We start from the raw sequence: 22,541 nt of genomic DNA, 5'->3' as shown, positions 1-22,541 counted from the left end.
ATTTGAAAATATTTTTTCCAGTGCTCCCATGAATAAACCCAATCGGACGATTATAAGGGGTGTTTCTGGTAGTAAATAAGATTTGAGAAAAAAATTGTTGCAATAAAGTTATTATGTGTTTTCGGTAGTAAATAACAAATAAATTGGTATGCGAGTGAAAAAATTGTTACAAAAGAAGTTGTTGACAAGTTAGTTAATGTAAACAACAATTTAAAAGGAGAATGATACCCCCACCGTAGTTCCCCCACCGAACAACCCACCGCACGCACGCCGGGCCCACTTCGGCCACCGGACGGCCGATCCAATCCGTCCAAAAATTCTATAAAAAAAAACCCGAGTGGGTCCTTGCGAAAATCAATGGCATCCGACATGTGTAAGTGCTCGATCCGAACTTCCAAAAATCAGAGATCCGAGCCGTTAAAAGATGGAAGATTGGTTCGAGCACTTACGCATGTCGGATGCCGTTGATTTTCGCGGAAACCACCTCGATTTTTTTTTATAGAATTTTTGGACGGATCGGATCGGCCGTCCGGTGGCCGGAGTGGGCCCGGCGTGCGTGCGATGGGCGGTTCGGTGGGGGAACCGCGGTGGGGCCGTGGGGGTATCATTCTCCAATTTAAAATGCCAAAACTTGTTTATTAGTATAAACAAGATGGTAAAAACGCCTACATTTTTTTCTTAAAATTCTTAGTGGAAACACCCCTAAGTATTTGATCTAGTGTACCCATTTTTCATTCAGAATATGGGATTATGGATTCTGAATGAAAAATGAATATATTTGATCAAACACTTATAGTTATTCGATTGAGCTCATTTTTTTTGTATCCTCTTGAAAATAAAGTTAATGAACGATTTGAATCAATTGTGCATGACCCGAAAGTAAACTCCCAATTAGCGCTGGAACTAGAATCTGCATTCTGTGAGATCCAGAGTGGACCCCACTAACCCTGTGGTGAACTTATGCAGTGGAAATGTGCGGTGACAGTTGACTAATATTTCTGTTGTACTCCATGATTCATCAGGAAATCACAACATCCCATTTATCCATTTCGTAATTCTTTATAGGAATATTATTTTGCTGGAAAGAAAATTGATTTCGATAATTTATGCTTTGTTTGGAATATTTTTTGAATTTTTTTTTGAAAAAATAGTAGGGGTAATAAGTAGAGAGAGATAGAAAAAGAAATAATTGGAAGTAGGGGAATCTTTTGAAAAATATTTTCTAAAAGAAGAAGCAAACACAACATTAAGATATTAAAGTTCATCACATCAGTCTGAAACAAGCTATAATTATAGTACTATAAGCAAATCATTTATAAGTATCAAATGACGGTAACGAAATTAGCGTCGGATGGAAAAGTATGAAAAATATTGACCAAAATTGAAAAAATTCATATAAGGCAACGAAAAGGATCCCAAAGACTTGCTCTTTTTGGTTGTTTTGTATGAATTTTTTTCAACCATCTTTTATGTTTTAATATTCATCCAATTTCTCTTATCGAGACGAAAAATGTGATGTAAAAATTGACCTGAATCTTATACTCTCAACTTGTAAGATTAAGAAAAAATAATAAAAATACCGTGAAAAATACTCTTTGTAGGCCAAACTGCTTTACTTTAATTTGGATGTAGACCACACATGAAACTACTCCTAGGATCTAGACCAGCACTAACCTGACAAAAATGTATATGATGAGGGGAGAGGGATAGGAGCGGGCATGTCTGACACGAAAAACAAAATAAATTTATATAATTGAGCTAAAAATAAATATTTTTATGGGTAATTCTATACATTGGACATTAGTTTGATGAACTGTCAACTAAAAAAAATAAAAATTTAGCGAAAAGTAGGACTTTTTGACATGACAACACAATCCGAAAATGACACGATCCGAACATGACACGAAAGATTTGATAAGTTGAAAAATGTTGTGGGATTTTATAAATAAGATTTTGATATATAACACGAAAATGACACAAAATTACCTATTACCCACCCCTAGAGAGGGAGAGGGAGAGGGAGAGGGAGAGAGACCTGAATCCAATTAGAACATGCATGTTTCAACATTATACTCCTACGGGATTAGGTGACTCCATTAATAAGTGAGAATTTACAATGCACACATTGCACAGGGACGGTGTGAGTTCTGAGTAGGAGTGCATATGCTTATATCTTTCGTTTTTCGAAAAGTCTGTACACACATACTTTTTTTTTTTGGTACGGATCGTGTGTAGATTGCAGTGTGGAGCTCATTATGGGTCCTATAGAAATGACCCGAGTCATTCATTAAATTGAAAATATTTTTCGAATGCCCTGGAAAAAAAATCATCTCATTCCATAACTGCAAGTGTTTGATCAAAATTTCTAAATTTTGCCTAAAATCTAAATGAAAAGTTAGAAAATTGGATCAAGCACTTGCAGTTATCGAACAGAGTTAATTTTTCGCAAAGACACTCAAAAAATATTTTAAATTTAATATACGACGAGGATCGTTTTTTTGAGGCCCACAGTAAACTCAACTCCACATTGCGATCTAAAACGTCCGTGGGGATAGCGCGGGTGTTCGGTTTTCCTTTGTGTGGCCACAACTCTCTGCCAAAACTAGTAAAAAAATTGCTTCTGAAAACCTTAGTAGTACTACTGGTAAAGGAATATGTCAGGCTGAATGATTGGGAATATAAAGCTCCATAAACATACTTGTTTATCCCTTGTATTTTCTTCTTTTGTCGAAAAAGTTGAAGAGTATACAATACCAGCAGGGAGACAGGTCACCCTCATTGTTGTAGGAGTGAAAAGTTCAAGATTAGAAAATTAAAGGGGAATGACTTCGGTATCTCCGGTCATTTTGGAGACACCGTAACTTTTAGCATAACAAAACTATTATGAGTATAACCAAAACCTATTATGAGCATAAACAAAACCATTATGAGTATAACAGAACCATAGCAAAGCATAATTTGTCTGTTATAACTTGGTTGGGTTTGGTTATGCCTTGGTTGGTTTTTTGGATATTCCTTGGTTATACCTTGTTTGGGTTTGGTTATGTTTATAATGGTTTTAGTTATGCTCATAATGATAAAATTATGCCAAAAATTACGGTGTTCCCAAAATAACCGGGAACACCATAACATCATCCCAAATTAAAGCATAGTTTGGCACAAAATATCCAAATATATAACAGGTACAAAGTGAATCTTATACTACATGCATTAACGCATAAAAACAAAAAGAAAAGCGCACTGAAAGGATGAGTGAGTGGGTCAGATTCACGTTGGATGTAATTTCCCCCCCCCAACAACTAATTTGAACCAGGAAGGACAACAAATTCTCTTCCGTTATTATGAATACTTTTTTTATGTATTTAATCGTGTACGTAGCTTAATGTCATAAACTAGTGGAGATGACCTGGTTTGTCTAATAATAGTATACAATAAAACATACTTAGAGTGTAGAACACGATGAATTGGTCATTGTTAGAGAAACAAGCCCACTCAAATTTAAGTGTTGAAACTTATATTGGACTTCTCTAATTAGTAGTACGTTGTTTCATCTCTCTCTCTCTCTCTCTCTCTCTCTCTCTCTTGTTATAACGTTTCTCCACTCAAATGGGGAAAACTTCTCCAATTGAAATTGATTGGTCTTTAATGATCACACTCATTCATTGTCTTGTATTAGCTGGCATGCATGCTTAGCTTGTGTTGGTAATGGCAGTGGTATTCATGAAGGGTAGTGGAAAGTTGGAAACATGAGACATCAAATAAACCTCAAGGAGTTTGGCAGAAAAAGTTACTAATGGGCTTGCCTTCAAAATGTCGCAAATTCGAATCCTACGAAGACTCAATCATCCAAACTTGAGACCATTAGAGGTTTGCTCAGTTAACAACTGGAAGACTTCAAAATTAGTCAAAGGTGCGCGCAAACTGGCCAGACATCCGGTTAAAGAAAACAGACAACAAATTAAGGCATAATATTACACTCCATTGTGCAATGAAACCAAAATAAAAATTCAACAGTACCCAACCAAGTTATGGGGGGTCTGGGTATGGAGAGACATTTATGGGATTGATCTGAGGGGACAAGAAAACTACATGTCCCGACCTTTCTCCACAACAAATTCTTTGCAAAAAGTGTCTTCCGCTTCTCTGCCCATCATTAAATAAGTTCCATTTTCTATGTTTTGCCCATGCCACCACCATCACCACCGTACAAGTAGTGCCAATATTTTGCATAGCCACAACTTTTGTGTTTTCTAAACAAGTGAGAATGGAAAACAATGACTATACCAAAATACCACTTTAAGTTCTGCAATCTGTCCATAGAAGTACCTGTTTTGTTATCTTCTCAGTTCTCCCGATTCGTCTGAGGAAAAATAAGAATTAGGGCAACAAGAGCTGGAAGCTGTATCACTGAGAGTGTAAGGCTCCAACAACCAAGCTTCACCAAATCAACACGTCGAGGAGCGTGCTCTCTCACACGCTTGCAATACAATTTATTACACTCAAACTATTCAAAATCAATGTCATTCCAATCAAAAGGCAGTTTAAGTTTGTACAACAGAAGCAGCGATATGCACACTTGTACACATAACAGTACCAAAACAAGAATAATCATATTGAAATTGGATAAGCTGAAATGAGCCGTACGTGGACGCCTGTATATAGGTATCATTCATCGAGTTCAATTGAGAATTGCCCATAATTGCAAAATTATACACAGGAAAATGATAAATGTGGCAAAAGCTTGAACAAGCTAATAAAACACAAAAAAAAGTTAATGTCATGTATCCAAAGACAGGCCGTCTTGATTCTCTCCCCCCTGCAGAGATATATGCATGGATAAATCAAAAGGGAGAATGCATTAATCAGTACAAGACACTTCCAACCTTGTGCGACCATCCTTTGATGGTTTACAAACGGAGAACAATGAATTATTTACGAAGAAGTATTAGCTTAATTACCAAGAGAAGATCCTCGTCAGAGGTCAGTTCCAAAGGATTTATGAGCTTCTTCTAGGCGCTTTGATGTGATCTTCTGAAGTTACCTAAACAAGCATTCGATTAGGTCAATGATAAGACAAATTAACTGTCCAAACAAAGATGTGTGAAACTCATTGCATTTTGGTACAATAAAGTTCCACACAACAGTTTTCAGATGCCTCTTTCTTAACAAGCTTTCGAGTTCAAAGCGAACCACACTAAGATAACTGCAAATGAATCCCATAACATTTTGAATTTTCACACACAGGGAAGTGCCGAAACCAAAACATTATAGACTTTCAAGTCTCAAACTTTTCAAAATGTAGTTGAAGTTACTGAACACAATGAGAAGCATGAAAACTTCAAAAGATTCCACAGCTGTTAAAATTCTCAACATGCTCCAGAAAGTAGATGATTCTGATGTCGATTTATTCGTACCAAAAAGGAAAAGAAAAAAGACAGGACAAATACAAAAAGAACATAAGAAAGACCATTTTTTTCCCTTCCCCAAAATGATCAATGTTTCGAGATAGTTTTGTTCTAAGAGACAGAAAATAACCTAAAGCTCGCTGGATCGTGAATCTCAAACTCATCTGTCACGGCATTGTAGCCGCAGATCACGACATAGTGACCTGTGGAAGATTACAGTTTCGTAAGTAAGAGTGTGGCCTGATGAAGTAACATTAGTAGCACTGACTTGAACACAAGGTGGAGTAGAAGTAACTAAAATGGTTACTATGATCCTGTAGAGCATTTAGTCGATAACATGAAATGGCTGTTACTTTCTGACTACAATAGATTCAGCTGAGCAATGCCTTCATTTAGCCTCATGAAAGTATATGATCATTTCAATGAGCTATTTGTTAAAAGCACATAAAAAGAATGGTCGAATAGTTAAACTAGAGTGACAGTGAAGCGGACATTACAACAACATAACATAACCCATCTAGTCCCTAATCATTGGGGGTATGGGCGAGAGATGATTGGAGACAGACCTAACCTTTGGCAATACATACACAAAGTGACAGCTCTCAGAATACCACTAAAACAGTGGCCCCCCTAAACCTCCAAGAATCGAGGAGCTACAAGGACGTTTTGATGTAAAACCATGCCCCCAAATCAAAGCCAAATGGCATTAGAGAGGGCAGGCCTAGAGACCCAAATCAATTTATGTGCACATTACCATGCTTTCTTCATTGATAGTCTAGAGCATCGGTATCCACAATGAAGCGGACATTAGCACATATTTATCTTCGTGCCTTCTTTATATAGACGTGTTACAAGGACAGAATTTTTCTCAGTTTTTTTCCTAGTTCGCAAACAAGAGGTAAACGCATTAGTACCCAACGGTGTATCCTGAGCTGCTACTAAAGTAGCCTGAATCGCAACCAAACCCAAGCCAAGATCAACTGCATAAAAAGGGAATTTATAGTAATGTAACATTTGGCTACAGTCCACCTGAAATAGAAGCACAAACAAAAACAACGCAAGAAAAGTGTGAATAGAAAGGCCAAGGAGTGGAAACCGTTGCTTCTAAAAGATGCAAGGACATGAGGTTTTTCTAATGTTCACCTACATCAAATGATGCCAAACACTGTCAATATTACGGGGGATAAGACATACAGGTTAATTAAAGAGAATAGTTTTCGGCTACTTCGTTTGTTTGTTCGTTCGTTCGAGAGAGAGATGCAACTGAAATGTATTTAGTACAACAGAAGATAGATAACATAACTATACCTTAGTTTATACTGGTCAACTATAGCAATAGCAACAAATTTTCCAGTCAAGATCAAGAGTGACATTTCTTCTCCACTGGTTGACCTGCACTGTAGAACGAGGAGGTTTGTTCACTTATGAGACATTGAGACTACAATCCTTGCACGTGGGTAAGAACAATTTAACAGGTGACTGCCAAGTCTTGGACCATCTGTGGGGAAAATAAACTAAAACAGTGATTCTCCAACATCTTAGCAGGATTACAGAAGAAAAAGAAAAGGCATGATCAAATAGTCCATAACTTCCGTCAAGATTTGCTATGTGACAGAACCACTTAAAGCAGCTCAACAATTGGCAGAAATATCAGAGACCAATAATAAAGCCAAATTCCTTAACCTGCAAAGAAAGTTCTCTCTCTCACTCTCTCCTGATGTTCAGATGAAGAACAAGGTTGAGCTCTCTCTCTCTCTCTCTCCCCTGATGTTCAGATGAAGAACAAGGTTGAGCCCGCTTTCTTCTAGGGACATAGCCATGCCATAGAAAGCCAAGATTTTACTTTTCAATCAATATCATAGAAGCTTACTAAAAAGTGCAATATGCATATTCGTCAAGTTACCATTGGAGTGATTCCACAAAACAAAGTCTAATACAGTGAAACCAATTTAATTGCTGTAACTGCAAAACCTCAGAAGTTACACTCAACTAACCATATTCAAAATGTCATTATAAATTACAACCCTTGTTATCTCGGTACAATAATGCTATACATAAACACGGAAGCTCTTCACCCTCAGATGAATAGACTGTACCAGTGTACCTGTATTCTTATTGCTTCAATTGCTTTCTGAAATAACATTTCTACTCGGACCAAATCATTAAGAAATTGCTCCTACAAAACCTAAAATTAACTTCTAAGTCACAAGAAATTGCTAGCATACCAGTGACATTATCGCTAGCATACCAGTGACATGGAAATACGAAACTCAGATTTCCATAAAGTATCCAAATAGTACTGACAACAGATTCAACGACAATATATCTTATACTACAAAACTAGGAGATTAAGCGAGTTCCACTGCCTAAAATAGCAATCACAGGTAGTTGTCCAAATGCCACATGCCAAAACTTTTATATAAAGCAATGCACAATGGAGAACAATAAATTAATTTTTGAATACACAAGTTAATACCCAAATTCGCAAACCACCTACAAAAGAACCTCAGAACCGAAATTCCAATTTAGGAGAGTGCGTCACCTTGTAAAATGTCTCCACAGAAAATTTTGGGTTTGCTCCTACCGTTATCGCGAAGTAGGAAAATCTAACAGAAAATTTCTGCAGCGAGAACGCCAAATCAATGGACCAAATGCTGCAAACAAAAATGCCAGCAACTCAAGATAATCAGGTAACATTCATCCATATTCACATCAGCCAAACGTTCACATAATGAACAGATAAAAATAAGTGTGTATGTGAGTGAAAGTTGATGTTTATAATCAAGCTTTCTGACAACCACAAAAATAAACGAGTAAGACACAGAGACTGTGCATCATATCAAACTACTGGTAGATAAATGCTATCTGCTCAAGCAGAGCGTAAGATCTTCCAGTCTTCATACATTTGATATTTTGAATAGGACCTGATATCAGAAAGGTTCTCGAAAAAAAATGATATCAGAAAGAGATTAAATCCTAGCTTCAGCAGAAGAAGGCAGCTAGTTGTGGAGAAGAGGTCCCCCATCTCTTGAATACTACAAATCATCAGTGCCAAGAGTTCTCAAGTCAAGACCATCAAGATGCAAGCAAGACCACAATCCCATGTTCGTTGCTGGTTTATGAGGGGTACCTATAAGCAACACATGCCTAACAGAATTAAAGAAAAGAAAACCAAGTAATTAAAGTGGAGAATTCTTCCACCAGAATATATGTGCTCTACTAGTCTACTAGGTGAATTTGATTTGTATTCAATCCCATCTGGTCTTTTGCAAACTCAAGACTTCTTATTAAACAAAAAGATACGAATAGAACCAAATGGTCTTACTTCAACGAAGTGTGAGCGAGGCAAGACTCTAATTGCTCTACTAGTCTACTAGGTGCATTTGATTTGAATTCAATCCAATCCCATCTGGTCTTTTGCAAACTCAAGACTAATTATTAAACAAAAAGATATGAATAGAACCAAATGGTCTTACTTCAACGAAGTGTGAGCGAGGCAAGACTCCATTACAGCGTTTCTCATTAATCAATGACTGCTTCGAACAGGTAGCCTTCCACCCCCGTACGTCAAGTGATCTCCATCTGACTATTGACCTATTTCTACTTCCGCTCTCAAGATTTTCTTAAGGAGAACACAGAAAGGCCACATATGCAACCAAACTAGCCAATAATTTGCTTAAGCACTGAAATTCAGGCATGAAGCATTCTGAGCAGTAACACATGCAATTGGTCTTGACTTGTAGTTGTCCAAAAATTGCCTGCCTGACATGGTTTGGATTGGACATTAACAATAAGAAACCTGGAAACACAACATAATAAATCTACTCATTTTAAGAGCAATTGGCAAGGTCTGAATTTTTTCCTAACAACTTCATTCTGTATAACGGCGTGACAATGGCAACAGGCACAACAACAAATTATAGTAAGAGCTCATCCTCTAAGAAGGAGCCTTTTACTAAAACTAGATTTTGGATTTACCATTATACCACGTGCATTGATGGGACAAGGCATTTGTGCTTACTCTACTAGCTATGGAGAGTTTTTCCCAATTTTTTGGCATTTAAGAGTAACAAAGGAAGAAACACCAAAAGCTTGAAAAAGTCCCCTTCTTAAGACATTATTTTTAAGCTATAGCAAGTTTACAAGAGTCAAACGATGAAAACTTAAAAGCATTTATTACGGTTCTTTCAAGAAGAGTAAATCTGCATTATATTCTGGATAGGAGATCCTTAAAAAGGATTCCATTTTGTCTAAGTGGTAAGGATTCTAGAGTTAAACCCCGAGGGGTTGGCCTAGTGATAAGGCTTGAGACTTAAGGGCTTGCTTCCTCCTAAGGTTTCACGTTCGAAACCTCTGAGGTGGTATCAATTCTTTTGGGACCAATCGGTACGAAGTATTTGCTTTGGCTTAAAGTGGGCCCCCCCGTTAGTGGATGGTGGGTTTATGGTTCTCAAGGATTAGTCGAGGTGCGCTTAAGTTGGCTTGGACACCTGGTTATCAAAAAGGATGTTCTGAAAGTGAATGTTATAGCTTGATAAGCCTTTGAGGATAGTCTGCCAAGGTGAAGAAACAAAGAGTGTAAGATTGTTTTAATAGGAAATGCACCAACATGCATCTACTCTCATTCCCCTTTTTTCCCTTCCCTTCCTACACAGTTACATGAAGTGGTGCCGGGTGAGCTCCATTTCAAATTTTGGTAGGATAGTTGTTATTAGCTCCACATGTTTTTTGGTATTTACAAAGTCTTTAAGCATTTTGGCCCTTCCTTTCTGATCTAAATGATTTCACCATAATCTCTACAACATCAAAATAATTTTGCTTTGAGCTCCTTTCATGAAATTCCTGGGTTTGCTACAAGCTAGCATCGGTGATGCAATATCATGTGTGAGATCAACACAAGCAGTAATGAACAGTTGTTAACATACTAAATTGGCAAGTGGAGTGCAGTTGATGCCTTCCTTTAGGGACAGATCCAGGAATATACCCTAGTAGGGGCACCTGTTAAACATAATAGCGAAAGTTGATTTTTTTTAATCAACCATAGTGAGATCGTACAAAATTAAAGCATACATTACTAATTACAAAAGTTTATAACGCGTACTTTAAGTTAAATTAGGTAAAAATGAGCACAAAATCTTAGACAAAATATTTAAAGTAAGTTTTAAATGAACATCAACGAATTTTAAAATGATCAAGCTAGTTTTGTTAATGCCTTTATTTTAAAATATTGCTCCCAGACAGTTAAAAATAAAGAGAATAAAAAAAGAATAGCTTCAAATAGACAAACAACTCGTAAAGTAACAAATATAAATGCACCACATGATGAAATTCAGGCATAAAACTAATTATATATGTATATTTTCGGGATATATACAAGTGTGTATGTTTGTATATTAGCACACTTTCATAATTATGCTAATTTATACATAAATATTTTTAAAAAATATTTTAATTTCGGGTGGGGGCAAGCGTTCGAGTGGGGGCACGTGCCCCCGTGTGGATTCGTCCCTGCCTCCCTTGTACTCTCATGCACACGAGCATGGTTCAATTCCCGTAAGCACCCATCCCCTCCCTTAGTCCCCTAAGATAGTGTAGATTAGGATTAACGAATTAAAAAAAAAATTAACTAAATTGACCAGACCAGCCACCAGGCACGTAGTTGATTTTTTTTAATAGTAGCATAACATAAAAAATTAGCTCTTTGACTAAAAATAAATAAATTAACCACAGAAGGAGGAGTAAGACATAAAGTACTTCTTTTGGAATAATTCAAATGCTCTGATTGATATTGCAGAGCAAAAAATGAGAACAGCAATAAACAATAAAATTTGTGTACACTTGAGTCAAATCTGTATGCGTACATGTTTATCAAGCACACATATACACTGTCTCCGGGCATCTTTCGGCGAAAATTGATGACAAAGTGGAAAACCGGGATGAGAGAGAGAGAGAGAGCCTTTGGGTTCAATTGCAGGGGTACAAAACCTAGACTTGCTCTGTCTTCAGCTGTGAAATTAAGAGGTTAGATCAAATTGCTTCACATGAAAGTGTATCTTGCGCGTTCGCCTGAAGAGAGAGAAGATTGTTTTCTTTTTTCTTTGAATGCTTAGGCCGCCTTCTTGTGAATTTAACTTAAACATAACTTAAATTTAAAAATTTTGTCTTTATTTAAATTTTTTTTTTATTTGTTAGTTTTGTACTAAGCGTTTGTAGATTATATGAGAGGAATCAAAAAAGTAATTTTTTTTTTACTTTTACTCAAGTATTTTGAGAAATAACTACTTTTTAGTAAAAAAAAAAACACTTTTTGGCCTAAAAAATGATTATTTCTCAAAATACTTGGGTAAAAGTAAAAAAAATTTACTTTTCCGATTCCTCTCGTCGAGACGAATTAATAACCTACAAAAATTTGGCACAAAATTAACAAATGCGAAAAAAATTCAAATAGAACAAAATTTCAAATTTAAGTTAAGTTCATAAGAACACAGCCTAAGGCTTGTTTGGAACCTAAAGAAAAGAATGGAAAGGAAAATAAATGAGAGACTTAAATAATCATCCTCAGAACCCATTCCCCTTACGTTTTCATCTTGCTCGATTTTGGCGTTAGAAAAATAAAAACCTCCTGTCCAGCAAAAGAACCGACAGAGATCTTGATCAAAATTTCCTAAAATGTCACCATTCAATACCTCTCAGCCCTGCCGATTTCGAACTAAGCTTTTGTAGATTATACGACAAGAATTAGAAAAGTAATTTTTTTTTTTACTTTTACTCAAGTATTTTGAGAAATAACCACTTTTTAGTAAAAAAAAAACAAACACTTTTTGGTCTAAAAAGTGATTATTCCTTAAAATACTTGGGTAAAAGTAAAAAAAATTACTTTTCCGATTCCTCTCGTCGAGACGAATCAATAATCTACAAAAGTTTGGCACAAAATTAACTAATGCGAAAAAAATTCAAATAGAACAAAATTTCAAATTTAAGTTAAGTTCATAAGAATGCAACCTAAGGCTTGTTTGGAACCTAAAGAAAAGAATGGAAAGGAAAATAAATGGGAGACTTAAATAATCATCCTCAGAACCCATTCCCCTTATGTTTTCATCTTGCTCGATTTTGGCGTTTATGTTTCCATCCTCACTCTTTTTTAATATTGAAAGTGCCCTTATATGCCTATATATATATATGGTGCCAAAATTTGGGATTGAAAAATAAAAACCTCCTGTCCAGCAAAAGAACCGACAGAGATCTTGATCAAAATTTCCTAAAATGTCACCATTCAATACCTCTCAGCCCCGCCGATTTCGACATTCAGTCCTTACAATTTTGCAGAGATCTTGATCAACATTCCATTTGTAATCGACACACCATCCATTTGTAATTTGGGCTCTCTATTTTCCTAAAACCATTTGATTTCCTTTCCGGGCAAGCAGAGTATGTCTGGATGAGTTATGATTTGCGAAGAGGACAGTGGTTGTGAAATGGTTTACTCACCAGAAATTCCAATGATCATGCGGTTTGCCACTTGTATTGTCATCTTTGTTTTAATGCAAACAATCATGAGAATTTTATGATTTTCGTGATAGTTATGGTCCTGATTTTTAGTCTCAGTTTTCATGGTCTGCAATTGTTAACTGAAGACCCAATTTGATCAAAAATCTTGATCTGTAACGAAAACATTCACACCAATCCTCCACTCTCTACCCTCTCCCCCTTAATCGACACCACTATCGCCGCCCAACTCATCCAGCCCACCGTTGCCGTCAACTCCATCGTCGCCGACCGGCACAGTCAAACCCATCATCAACTATTAATTGTAAGAATTATATAATTTTTGTACTACAAATTGTAGTGAAGAAATTGGGTTTCTTGATTTCCACCTCTGTTTTTGATCCTTTGTTCTCATTGCACTTATGATTCATGGTAAATTATTAACATCATCTACCATGAAACGAGTTTGTCTGTAAACTTTGTAAGAATTAAACTTGAAACGTTGAAATCGACATGGTAATTTAACCATGAAATGCTGATCATGATAATACCTATTTTGATGGTAATTTAACCATGTTTCGTGGAATAAGATCAATTAAAAATGTGACCTTTTTGGATAATATGTGAGCATTTTTAAATGATCAATACATGCAAAAATATGATCAACTTATCATGTTAATTTCATAAAACATGGTCACTTTATCATGTCTGATTGGCCAATACCTATAATTCACAAAGTTGATGGCCAAAGGTTCATCATGAACATTAATTTAATTTTTCCCACGATTCAAACAATATGGCATGACTTGAACAGACATTTCATGGTGATGGTGCAAGTGATTTAGCATGAGATGGAAAAAATAATAAAATCTGTTTCATGGTAAATGATACAAATAATTTACCATGAAACTAAAACCATCATAACTGTAATGGTTATTAAACTTCATACGTGGGACCTTATATACCGGGTTAAACTTAAATAACATCCACACTAAATGGAACGAGAAATCAGTGGGATTTGTTTGTTGGATATTTGAAATTTTGAAAATCTCCTCTCTTCCCCTCTTATATCTTGTTTAACTAGCGTTTAACCCGTTCTATGCACGGGCAAAACTAACCCGTTCTAGCGTTGTGCCCATTCGAACCTACTTTTATTAATTGTCCCGTGCATCGAACGGGCACAACGTTAGAACGAATTAGTTTTGCCCGTGTATAAAACGGGTTGAATGCTAGTCTATCTTTAATGGGTCAATATACTACTCGAATCAAAATGTACAAACCGACTTTTCTAGCCACCACAAATTGTATACAAAAACTGACCTTACTGTTAACGAAAAGAATTTCAATTCCAAATGATTACGAAACAGTAAGAATATTTACCTAATCAATTTTTTCACAGAAGTAAAAAACTAATCGAATTTGCTATGAAATTGTTGGATGCAAAGCATTTTCCGGATATGTGTCCAAAGCATTAATTTTCATATGCATAATTATTCTAGACCCTCCACACCGTAAAAAAACAGAAAGAAAGTTAGATTTTAATGGGCGAGCTCTTTTGCTCGTGGAGAGAGGCCTTTCTCTTCTAATGTAGTGGGTTCAATTCATTTAATCTTTTGAGGCCAAAAAATGTGAGAAAACTTTGGTGCTACAGGGGCTGATAAAAAATGGTGAGCCATATATACATGGAAATAACTACAACATTGCCAGACTGGATAGCCAATTTTGTGCACATAGTGATGGATTTGTGGGGGTTCCTCCAAAACCCACTAGCGATTGTCTATAATCAGAGCAACAACTATAAAGAATACACTTTTTACAGATTTTTTGCAGCAAACAAAAATAGATGAAGCAGAGAGAAAATCATACCTATTGATAAGGAGAATTGAGCGGTATGAGATCCGAATTACTTTCAATTGTCAAGACCATAAACCTGCCAAATGAATTCACACATAAAGAATGAGTGAAGCATTCTGTCGAACACGAATAAGACAGTTAATTGCAACTGTTGAAGTATCAATTCTGTCGAACTCATTGAAGAGAAACAACAATACCACCAACATAGTAGCAAAAAGAAGTGCCACACACAAAAAAAAAAGTTGACCAAGAAAAACAGTTGTTCACTATTAGAGCAGGGTTTTACATCCATAAGGGTTGCACGTACTCGGAAGCCCAAACAGTGTGCTGTGTGCCCCAAAATACCATTGCCTTTGAGACAGTGGTTCTACTGTCTTCGCCAAAAAGAAGATCAATGCAAGAATCAATTCATGGTAGTGGCTTGAATTGTCATTCTTTGTAGTTAAAAAGTTCACAAAGTTTGTGATCAAAAGGGGACCTATGTACGAAGCAATTGTATTTACTCGACACTACCACCCACGCCCACCACTTCTTCTAACTTGAATACAATTTTAAGGGGATACTCATGTTTAATTGTTTATAAATCCTACTAACACTAGGTGTATGCCACAATAGAACTACTACCACTCTTTTCTATCTAAAATAAGGGGGAAAAAAAAAAATTCATCCGAAATTCATAGTGTTAACCCTCTCCTATTGTTAATGCTCGTCTGGATGCCACACTATGAAGGGGTATTGTCCGATTCCTCCTTCTAATCTGTGGAGCCGGTTCTATAGCGTGGTTTGGGAAGACAAAAATCGGGAGATTTGATAATACCCCCTCCTCCATAACCCCCCTTAATACCCCCTAAGGTAGGCTTACATATGGCTAGGGTTTGAGCCGGCATTGTGGAATCCCCCCTCCTAATCCCCCCTCTCTCTTCTATTTCAACTACAAAACAATCTTATCCCCCCATTTTATTCCACATCCAAATCAAGTATTATTTAATCCTCTCGTCACATCAATGTGGGCTCACCCTTCTTATATAATACCTCATACTATCAAATCTCATCTTCTTACATAATACCTCCAAATCTAATCCCGCGTCCAATCGAGCCTTAATGACCAATGCCTACTGCAACACTTCCAGGCAATTAGGCAAAGAAAACAAAAATAAACAGGACAAAGAGAAGATGCATTCATGGGTTCTGTTCTGTTTTTGCATTGAATGAAAAAGTTCCCTGAAGTTGTCCCATGCCATGTGTATAGGCCTGGGTAACAGGTCGTGTCGGGTCGTGTTCGTGTCGTGTTAGTCGGGTTCGTGTCACAAATCACCCAACTCGAATCCAACCCATTTAAAATTCGTGCTTCTCGAGTCGTGTCATTTTCATGTTTCGTGTCAGAAATGCTCAATCCTAACTAGTTAACTTCGTGTCCGGTTCGTGTCGTGTTATCATGTCTGTTGCCCAACTCTATATAGAATTACAGATATACCATATATTATGTATATACGTTCGTGTTAATGAGTGACACAGATTAGTAACCGTGTTAGTCGTGTCAATTTCGTGTCTCGCGTGTTCAACCCGAACCCAACCCATTTAGAATTCGTGTTCTCGAGTTGTGTCATTTTCGTGTTTCGTGTCAGAAATGTTCAACCCTAACCCGCTAACTTCGTGTCCGGTTCGTGTCGTGTTATCGTGTTTCGTGTCCGTTGCCCAACTCTACATGTGTATGTCCTGTCCTCTCATTTTTTCCATAGGACCATTAATAGAATGTTTAAATTGATCCCACACAATACGGTAGTGTTACATTAAGGCTCCGTTTATTTGGACGTAAAATACTTTTCGGTAAAATATTTTACCTATTTTTCGGTGTTTGGTTGTGTAAAAAATGAAAAAAATATTTTACACGTAAAATATTTTCTATCAATTGGATGAAAATGACTTACCCTTAAATCTTCGGTAAGTTATTTTCCAAAATGAATCTACTGCCTTGTACTGCAATTTTCACTGCTCAGTTTTCTCGATCGTCAGTCCTAACCCACGCTCAATTCCAATAATTTCATACCTCTCCGCCGTTTAAGCTCCTCGTCTCTCTCTCTACACTATTTTGTTGATTTCTGAAAATATTTTTAAGTGCCAACCAAACACCGAAAAATAAAAGTTTGAAGTTTGTTTTTTGAAAAAATATTTTACATTGTAAAACATTTTACATCGAAACAAACGGAGCCTAAATGATGAACTCGTAGGTTTTTTTTCGTAAGCTCCGTGTTTCTTATTATTCAAGACTAAGTGTGGTACATGTGCTAAATTCATTTTTATTTGATATTGATATGAATACACGATCGGAACACATTATTTATCTTCTGTGTGATTGAAAAATAAATATGTTTTCATCAGATTAATATCAGATAATTATAAATTTTGTGTGATTAATGCTGTATAAAATGAATATTTCCGATCATCAAATTGATGTCTCACATATGCTAACTAGAGTTTGCTCGTGCCTGAAGGCACGACGCATTGCGTTTTGAACACAACTAAAATGAATTGCGAAACTATTTACCACCCTCGCCAACAAAACTGATTTATATGGGAGGATTTTTTCTTAAATTATATTCAAATAGATTTTTTTTTTTACCATCTTGTTTAGTTTACAAAAAAAAAAAAAAAACACACACACACATCAAAAAAATTGAAATTGATCAACCGATAAACAAAAATATTTATTACCCTTTTGTTTAGTTTTCGATCTGCCTTGCACTAATTTTATACATGAAATTTTATTACTTTCTATATTCCCATAACAAAAGAGAGTTAGGATAGGAAAAGTTAGAGAATATTTCGCCTTGCTTCGGAGAGAGAGAGAATGCTAAGGTTTCAAAATTATTTCCCTTTCTTATTTTAAAATCTGGTTCTTTTTTTGATAATGAAATTTTATTGCTTTCTATCTTTCCATAACAAAAGAGAGTTGGAATAGGAAAGGTTAGAGAAGATTGAAAATAGGATTTTCCAGCCCTAGAACTCTTCTCAACCGTAGGATTTATGAGAGATAAGTTTGAGCCGTCAGATTTATGTACATAGGATTCAAATAATGAGCTATTTTATTATATAGATATGACAAATCGATTATAAGTTTGATGATAAATGCGGGGAAGCGTGAGTAGACTTCCTTCACATTCCCGATTTGAGTAGAAGAGTGCAGTGGCGGATCCAGAAATCTCATACAGATGGGTCGCCTTTCAAGCATGTTTTGAGTAAAAATACTTAAATGAAGTAATGAATAACTTTAAGAAAAAATTAATGGATTATTTGTGTTTTTGTATTTATATTTTATTATATCTTATATTTAGTTGTGTAATAGGTGCATAGGTATTTGTGGCTTTGTGGTACTATTACTACATAAATCCTTGTTGAGCAGGATTCAACTCTTATAATTGAAAGTTTTGAAGAATTTTTTGTGTTTAAAGCATTTAAGCACATTTAAAAAAAAAGAAGAGAAGCCCTCGGACGACACTAGAAGGATTTGAACCTGCGCCACGATTCAACTCTTATAATTGGAAGTTTTGAAGAATTTTTTGTGTTTAAAGCATTTAAGCACATTTAAAAAAAAGAAAAAAAGAAGCCCTCGGGCGACACTAGAAGGATTTGAACCTGCGCCACGATTCAATTCTTATAATTGGAAGTTTTGAATAATTTTTTGTGTTTAAAGCATTTAAGCACATTTAAAAAAAAGAAGAAGAAGCCCTCGGACGACGCTAGAAGGATTTGAACCTGCGCCACAATTCAACTCTTATAATTGGAAGTTTTGAAGAATTTTTTGTGTTTAAAGCATTTAAGCACATTTAAAAAAAAAGAAGAAGAAGTCCTCGGACAACACTAGAAGGATTTGAACCTGCGCCACGATTCAACTCTTATAATTGGAAGTTTTAAAGAATTTTTTGTGTTTAAAGCATTTAAGCACATTTAAAAAAAAAGAAAAAGAAACCCTCGAACTTCACTAGAAGGATTTGAACCTGCGCCACTTACCTCGAGGCACAAGCACTTACAACTAGTACAAGAGTACAACATTTGCTATGCTTCGGAAAATTTTATATATGTTACTTATATTTTTTTTGTAAAAAAAATTACTATATTACGACAACTTCAATTAGGTCACCTGTTCCTTTACTAGATCCGCCCCCGGAAGAGTGATGGCCGGGTAGAAGAAGAGAAAGCAAACCAACTTTGAAAAAGGAACCATCATTTGCGTTCCAAAGTCAAGGGTAGCTTTATTCAGGACCGGATAAGAGTTTTTGTTTTTTGATCGAGTTTGACCATGGGTATCGATATCAGAAAAGCTATACGTACTGATGGTGGGCGTAGGGAATTGTACCGACGGCCGTGTTGGGTCGTTTTCAGCCATCGAACGGTCTATTTGAGCCGTTCAAATTTTTTTTTTATAAAAAAATAAAGGGTCTAACGCGGAAATTAACGGCATCCGACGTGTGTAGGGTGCTTGATTTAAACACCCTATCATCCGTCGGTATGATTTCCCTACGCCCACCATCGGTACCTCTAGCAGCTCTTGTATCGATATAGTGTACAAACCGCCTTGTGAGGCCCATTTTGGATTCCACACAAATTATCCAAACCGTTCATTCTTTTTAAAATAATTTTTCAAGTAGACATACAAAAAACTAGCTTGATTGAATATCTCTAATTGCTTCATCCAATTATTTCATTATGAATTTAGGATCCTAAGTTTTCAATAAAAAATAGACATTGGATGAATCACTTAAAGTATCCGATCAAACTAATTTTTTATTGAGCTACTCGAAAAATTATTGTAAAATTAGCTAACCAACCCTTAAGTGGGCCCCACTAAGCGGATTTGTACACTATTGGTACAAAACCATCGGTACCCTTAGTATATCTGTTTGTGTTTTTTTTTTTCTACTGAACTTGAATTTTGAATGAGTTCTCAACCGTTGTTGGGCCTTTTTCATTTTTCTTTCTATTTTTTTTTTAAATCGGGTATCTGACCTAGGTTGCGGACATCTTGTCTAATTTCAACACATTGAAGTTAAAGACTACATAAATCGCCAGAAAGTTCAAGGTTTCCTAGTTCCGCTAAGAGAAATAAATACTTATTTTTTTGAATTAAATGTGATATGTTATGAGAGAATAATCTGCTTTGTAAAACTTGAAAAATAAGTACTTAAAAAATAAGAAACTTAGCAGAAAGAGGCCAAATAAGTTCTTTTTTGTCATGCGCTCATCGACCCCTAAATTATTTCATTTTCTAGTTGGAATTTGGTATCCCAAAATGAAAGTACGCAAATAAAGGTAAAAGAGGGGTGAGGAAATTTCAAAAGGGAAGCTCAACTTCCAAGTTTAATTAACTTGAATAAACAAGCTTGCATGCAGTTTGCAGTAACTGCTTACATATATATTATGGAGTATTTAATTAATAACTTAAAATTGATCAAATTGTAGTAGCTTTATGATCGTGTGTGTATATATATATTAAAGTTGTCTTAAATAACGAACGATTTAATTTCAAAATTATATACTTGCAATCCATATAAATAATGTGCGGAAAAGATAGCCGTCGGTACGGTTTTTCTACGGAAACCGTCGGTGTAAATAGTAGTACTCAATAATGTGAGATGATCTTAAAAGTAAAATAACTCAAATCACCATAACGGGGCACCAATCATTATTATTATTATTTTGAAATGCAATTCAAAAGCTGCAAAGAAGCGTGAGCTTTTCTAAAAAAACAAAAGCACGAGCCTAACTGAAATTACTTATTTGGAACCTTCTATATTTGATTGCTGATGCTATTATCTTTTTTGAGAACCTTAGGCCCCGATTGGATTGGATAGTGGATGAAGGAGGGGATGAAGTAATGAGCGGGAATGAAGATGAGGAGTTGATGTGACACTTTTAACTTGGTTTGACAACTGACATTTGGACTGAATCATTCCAAATCACTATTGGGAATGGATGGGTTTCGACAAGTTATTAATTAGTAAGGGTGGATGAGGCCCTTCTCATCTCCAATCTCCCAACATTTCAACTACAAAATTATCTTATCTCTATATTTTATCCCTCAACCAAATTAAAGTACTCCATCCGTCCCTAAATAAGTGTTCGGCGCGCAAAACTAGGCGTTCAAAAAAATGCATTTGTTTCGTTAAAAAAATTAATTTTTTTTCACAAATCAATAGATAGCAATGAGTTCTATTAGATTGTGGAAAAAAATTAATTTTTTTAATAAAAAATATGCCTGTTTTGTAAAGCCTAGTTTTGCGCGCCGGACACTTATTTAGGGACGGAGGGAGTACTATTTAATTTATTTCCCTATTTAATACCTCACCTAAACAAATTTTTTTTATCCACTCTCCATAAAAATCACATCAATGTGGACCCACCATCTATAAATAATACTTCATAATATCTTATTGTAACGACCCGGATTTTCGACCCTATTGTTTTTTTTTTTGCTAATAATAACAACATTAATTTTATTAAAAGAATTCATATTAGTTTCTAATTATTTTTCATATATAATATATACGTACATATATACATGCATGCACACGGCATGCATGCATCTCTCTCTCCCATAGCTCACTCTCTCTCCCTCTCCCAAAGCTCACTCTCTCTCCCTCTTCCTTCCCCTCCAAGAAAAACTATATTCATCCCCTCACACAAACCAAAAAAATAAAATTCCTTCATACCTAAGAAAATCCGAATTCAATTCCCTCCTATCCACTTCATACTTCTTCCCTGACCTTAAAACCAAGCCCAAATTCATCCATTCAAAATTCAAAGAAACCTCCATTAAATTCGGGGCAAATTTTCGTAGTCATCCCTGTAGTTTTACGGTTGTCTCACTTTCGTCCCTCTAGTTTCAAAGTGCTTTAATTTCGTCCCTGTAATTTGTTTTACGTTTCAAATTGGTAAAATCGTTAACACCGTTAACGAAACTAACGGAAAAAAAATAAGTGTTCCAATTTTCAATCCGTTTGAACCGGTGCGAAGATCTTATTTTTTTGATCATTTTATCCTAAATGATCGTAATGAATTTTTGGCTTTAAGGCCTTTCAACAAGCACCCGAAGACTCCTTATTTAGTTTCAGGGCTCTCTTAGGGTGCTCATTGAAAAGCCTTAGAGCCAAAAATCCATTATGACCATTTAAGATAAAATGATCAGAAAAATAAGATATTTGCACAGGTTCAAACGGATTGAAAATTGGAACACTTATTTTTTTTTCCGTTAGTTTCGTTAACGGTGTTAACAATTTTACCAATTTGGAACGTAAAACAAACTACAGGGACGAAATTGGAGCACTTTGAAACTAGAGGGACGAAAGTGAGACAACCGTGAAACTAAAGGGATGACTACGAAAATTTGCCCTTAAATTCGTTTTTATCCAACCTCTCCTAAATTCACCTATATTGACCCCTCACCATTAACCCACGAGCACACCGCTACCCCCTCCACACCCCACTGAGTAAGAATCAAGAGAAAACCGTGGCCAATTGAAGTTCCAATCCATGGAGTTTTAGAGAGAGAAAGTTAGAGTGAGAAAAGTGGGTTTTGTACCTAGACCCAACCGAAATCTAATTCAACCATTCCAATCACTTCCTACAACCCAAATAATCCCCAATCAAGCCTCAATTCGATCCCAAGGTCCCCCTATCAAAGAACCCGAAGTCATCTTCCCCAAAAACAAAGTTTCGATTCTTGAACAAACTTGATCAAATCAAGGTATTATAATCCTATCCAACCATTCTCTAAGTATATTTAAGTGTTTTTAAGCTTAA

The 22,541-nt window shown here is 35.9% G+C and overlaps 1 protein-coding gene, 1 long non-coding RNA gene and 1 other non-coding gene across 3 annotated transcripts; all 3 read right to left on the bottom strand.

The window, feature by feature from the left end:
- Nucleotides 1–4,697: 4,697 nt before the first annotated feature.
- LOC131321224 (guanylyl cyclase 1-like) lies at nucleotides 4,698–9,416 on the bottom strand. The gene is made up of 10 exons (XM_058352227.1): nucleotides 9,384–9,416; nucleotides 8,479–8,535; nucleotides 8,217–8,232; nucleotides 7,948–8,081; nucleotides 7,510–7,581; nucleotides 6,704–6,802; nucleotides 6,553–6,570; nucleotides 6,299–6,434; nucleotides 5,536–5,608; nucleotides 4,698–5,041 (listed from the first exon to the last, which is right to left on the bottom strand). Exons 1-10 carry the CDS (start codon nucleotides 9,414–9,416, stop codon nucleotides 5,038–5,040), a joined length of 642 nt encoding a protein of 213 aa, XP_058208210.1. The 3' UTR covers nucleotides 4,698–5,037.
- LOC131321447 (small nucleolar RNA snoR100) lies at nucleotides 6,068–6,175 on the bottom strand. The gene has a single exon (XR_009198493.1). It is a non-coding gene; the product is annotated as a small nucleolar RNA snoR100 (small nucleolar RNA).
- A 5,340-nt stretch (nucleotides 9,417–14,756) lies between the features above and the next one.
- Nucleotides 14,757–15,243, bottom strand: LOC131320476 (uncharacterized). The gene is made up of 2 exons (XR_009198278.1): nucleotides 15,031–15,243; nucleotides 14,757–14,820 (listed from the first exon to the last, which is right to left on the bottom strand). It is a non-coding gene; the product is annotated as an uncharacterized LOC131320476 (long non-coding RNA).
- Between the last annotated feature and the right edge of the window lie 7,298 nt (nucleotides 15,244–22,541).

Source organism: Rhododendron vialii, chromosome 3a (assembly GCF_030253575.1).
Source record: "Rhododendron vialii isolate Sample 1 chromosome 3a, ASM3025357v1".
NCBI lineage: Eukaryota > Viridiplantae > Streptophyta > Magnoliopsida > Ericales > Ericaceae > Rhododendron > Rhododendron vialii.
The sequence above is the reverse complement of the archived record's forward strand: the minus strand, read 5'-3'. Positions and strand labels throughout refer to the sequence as shown.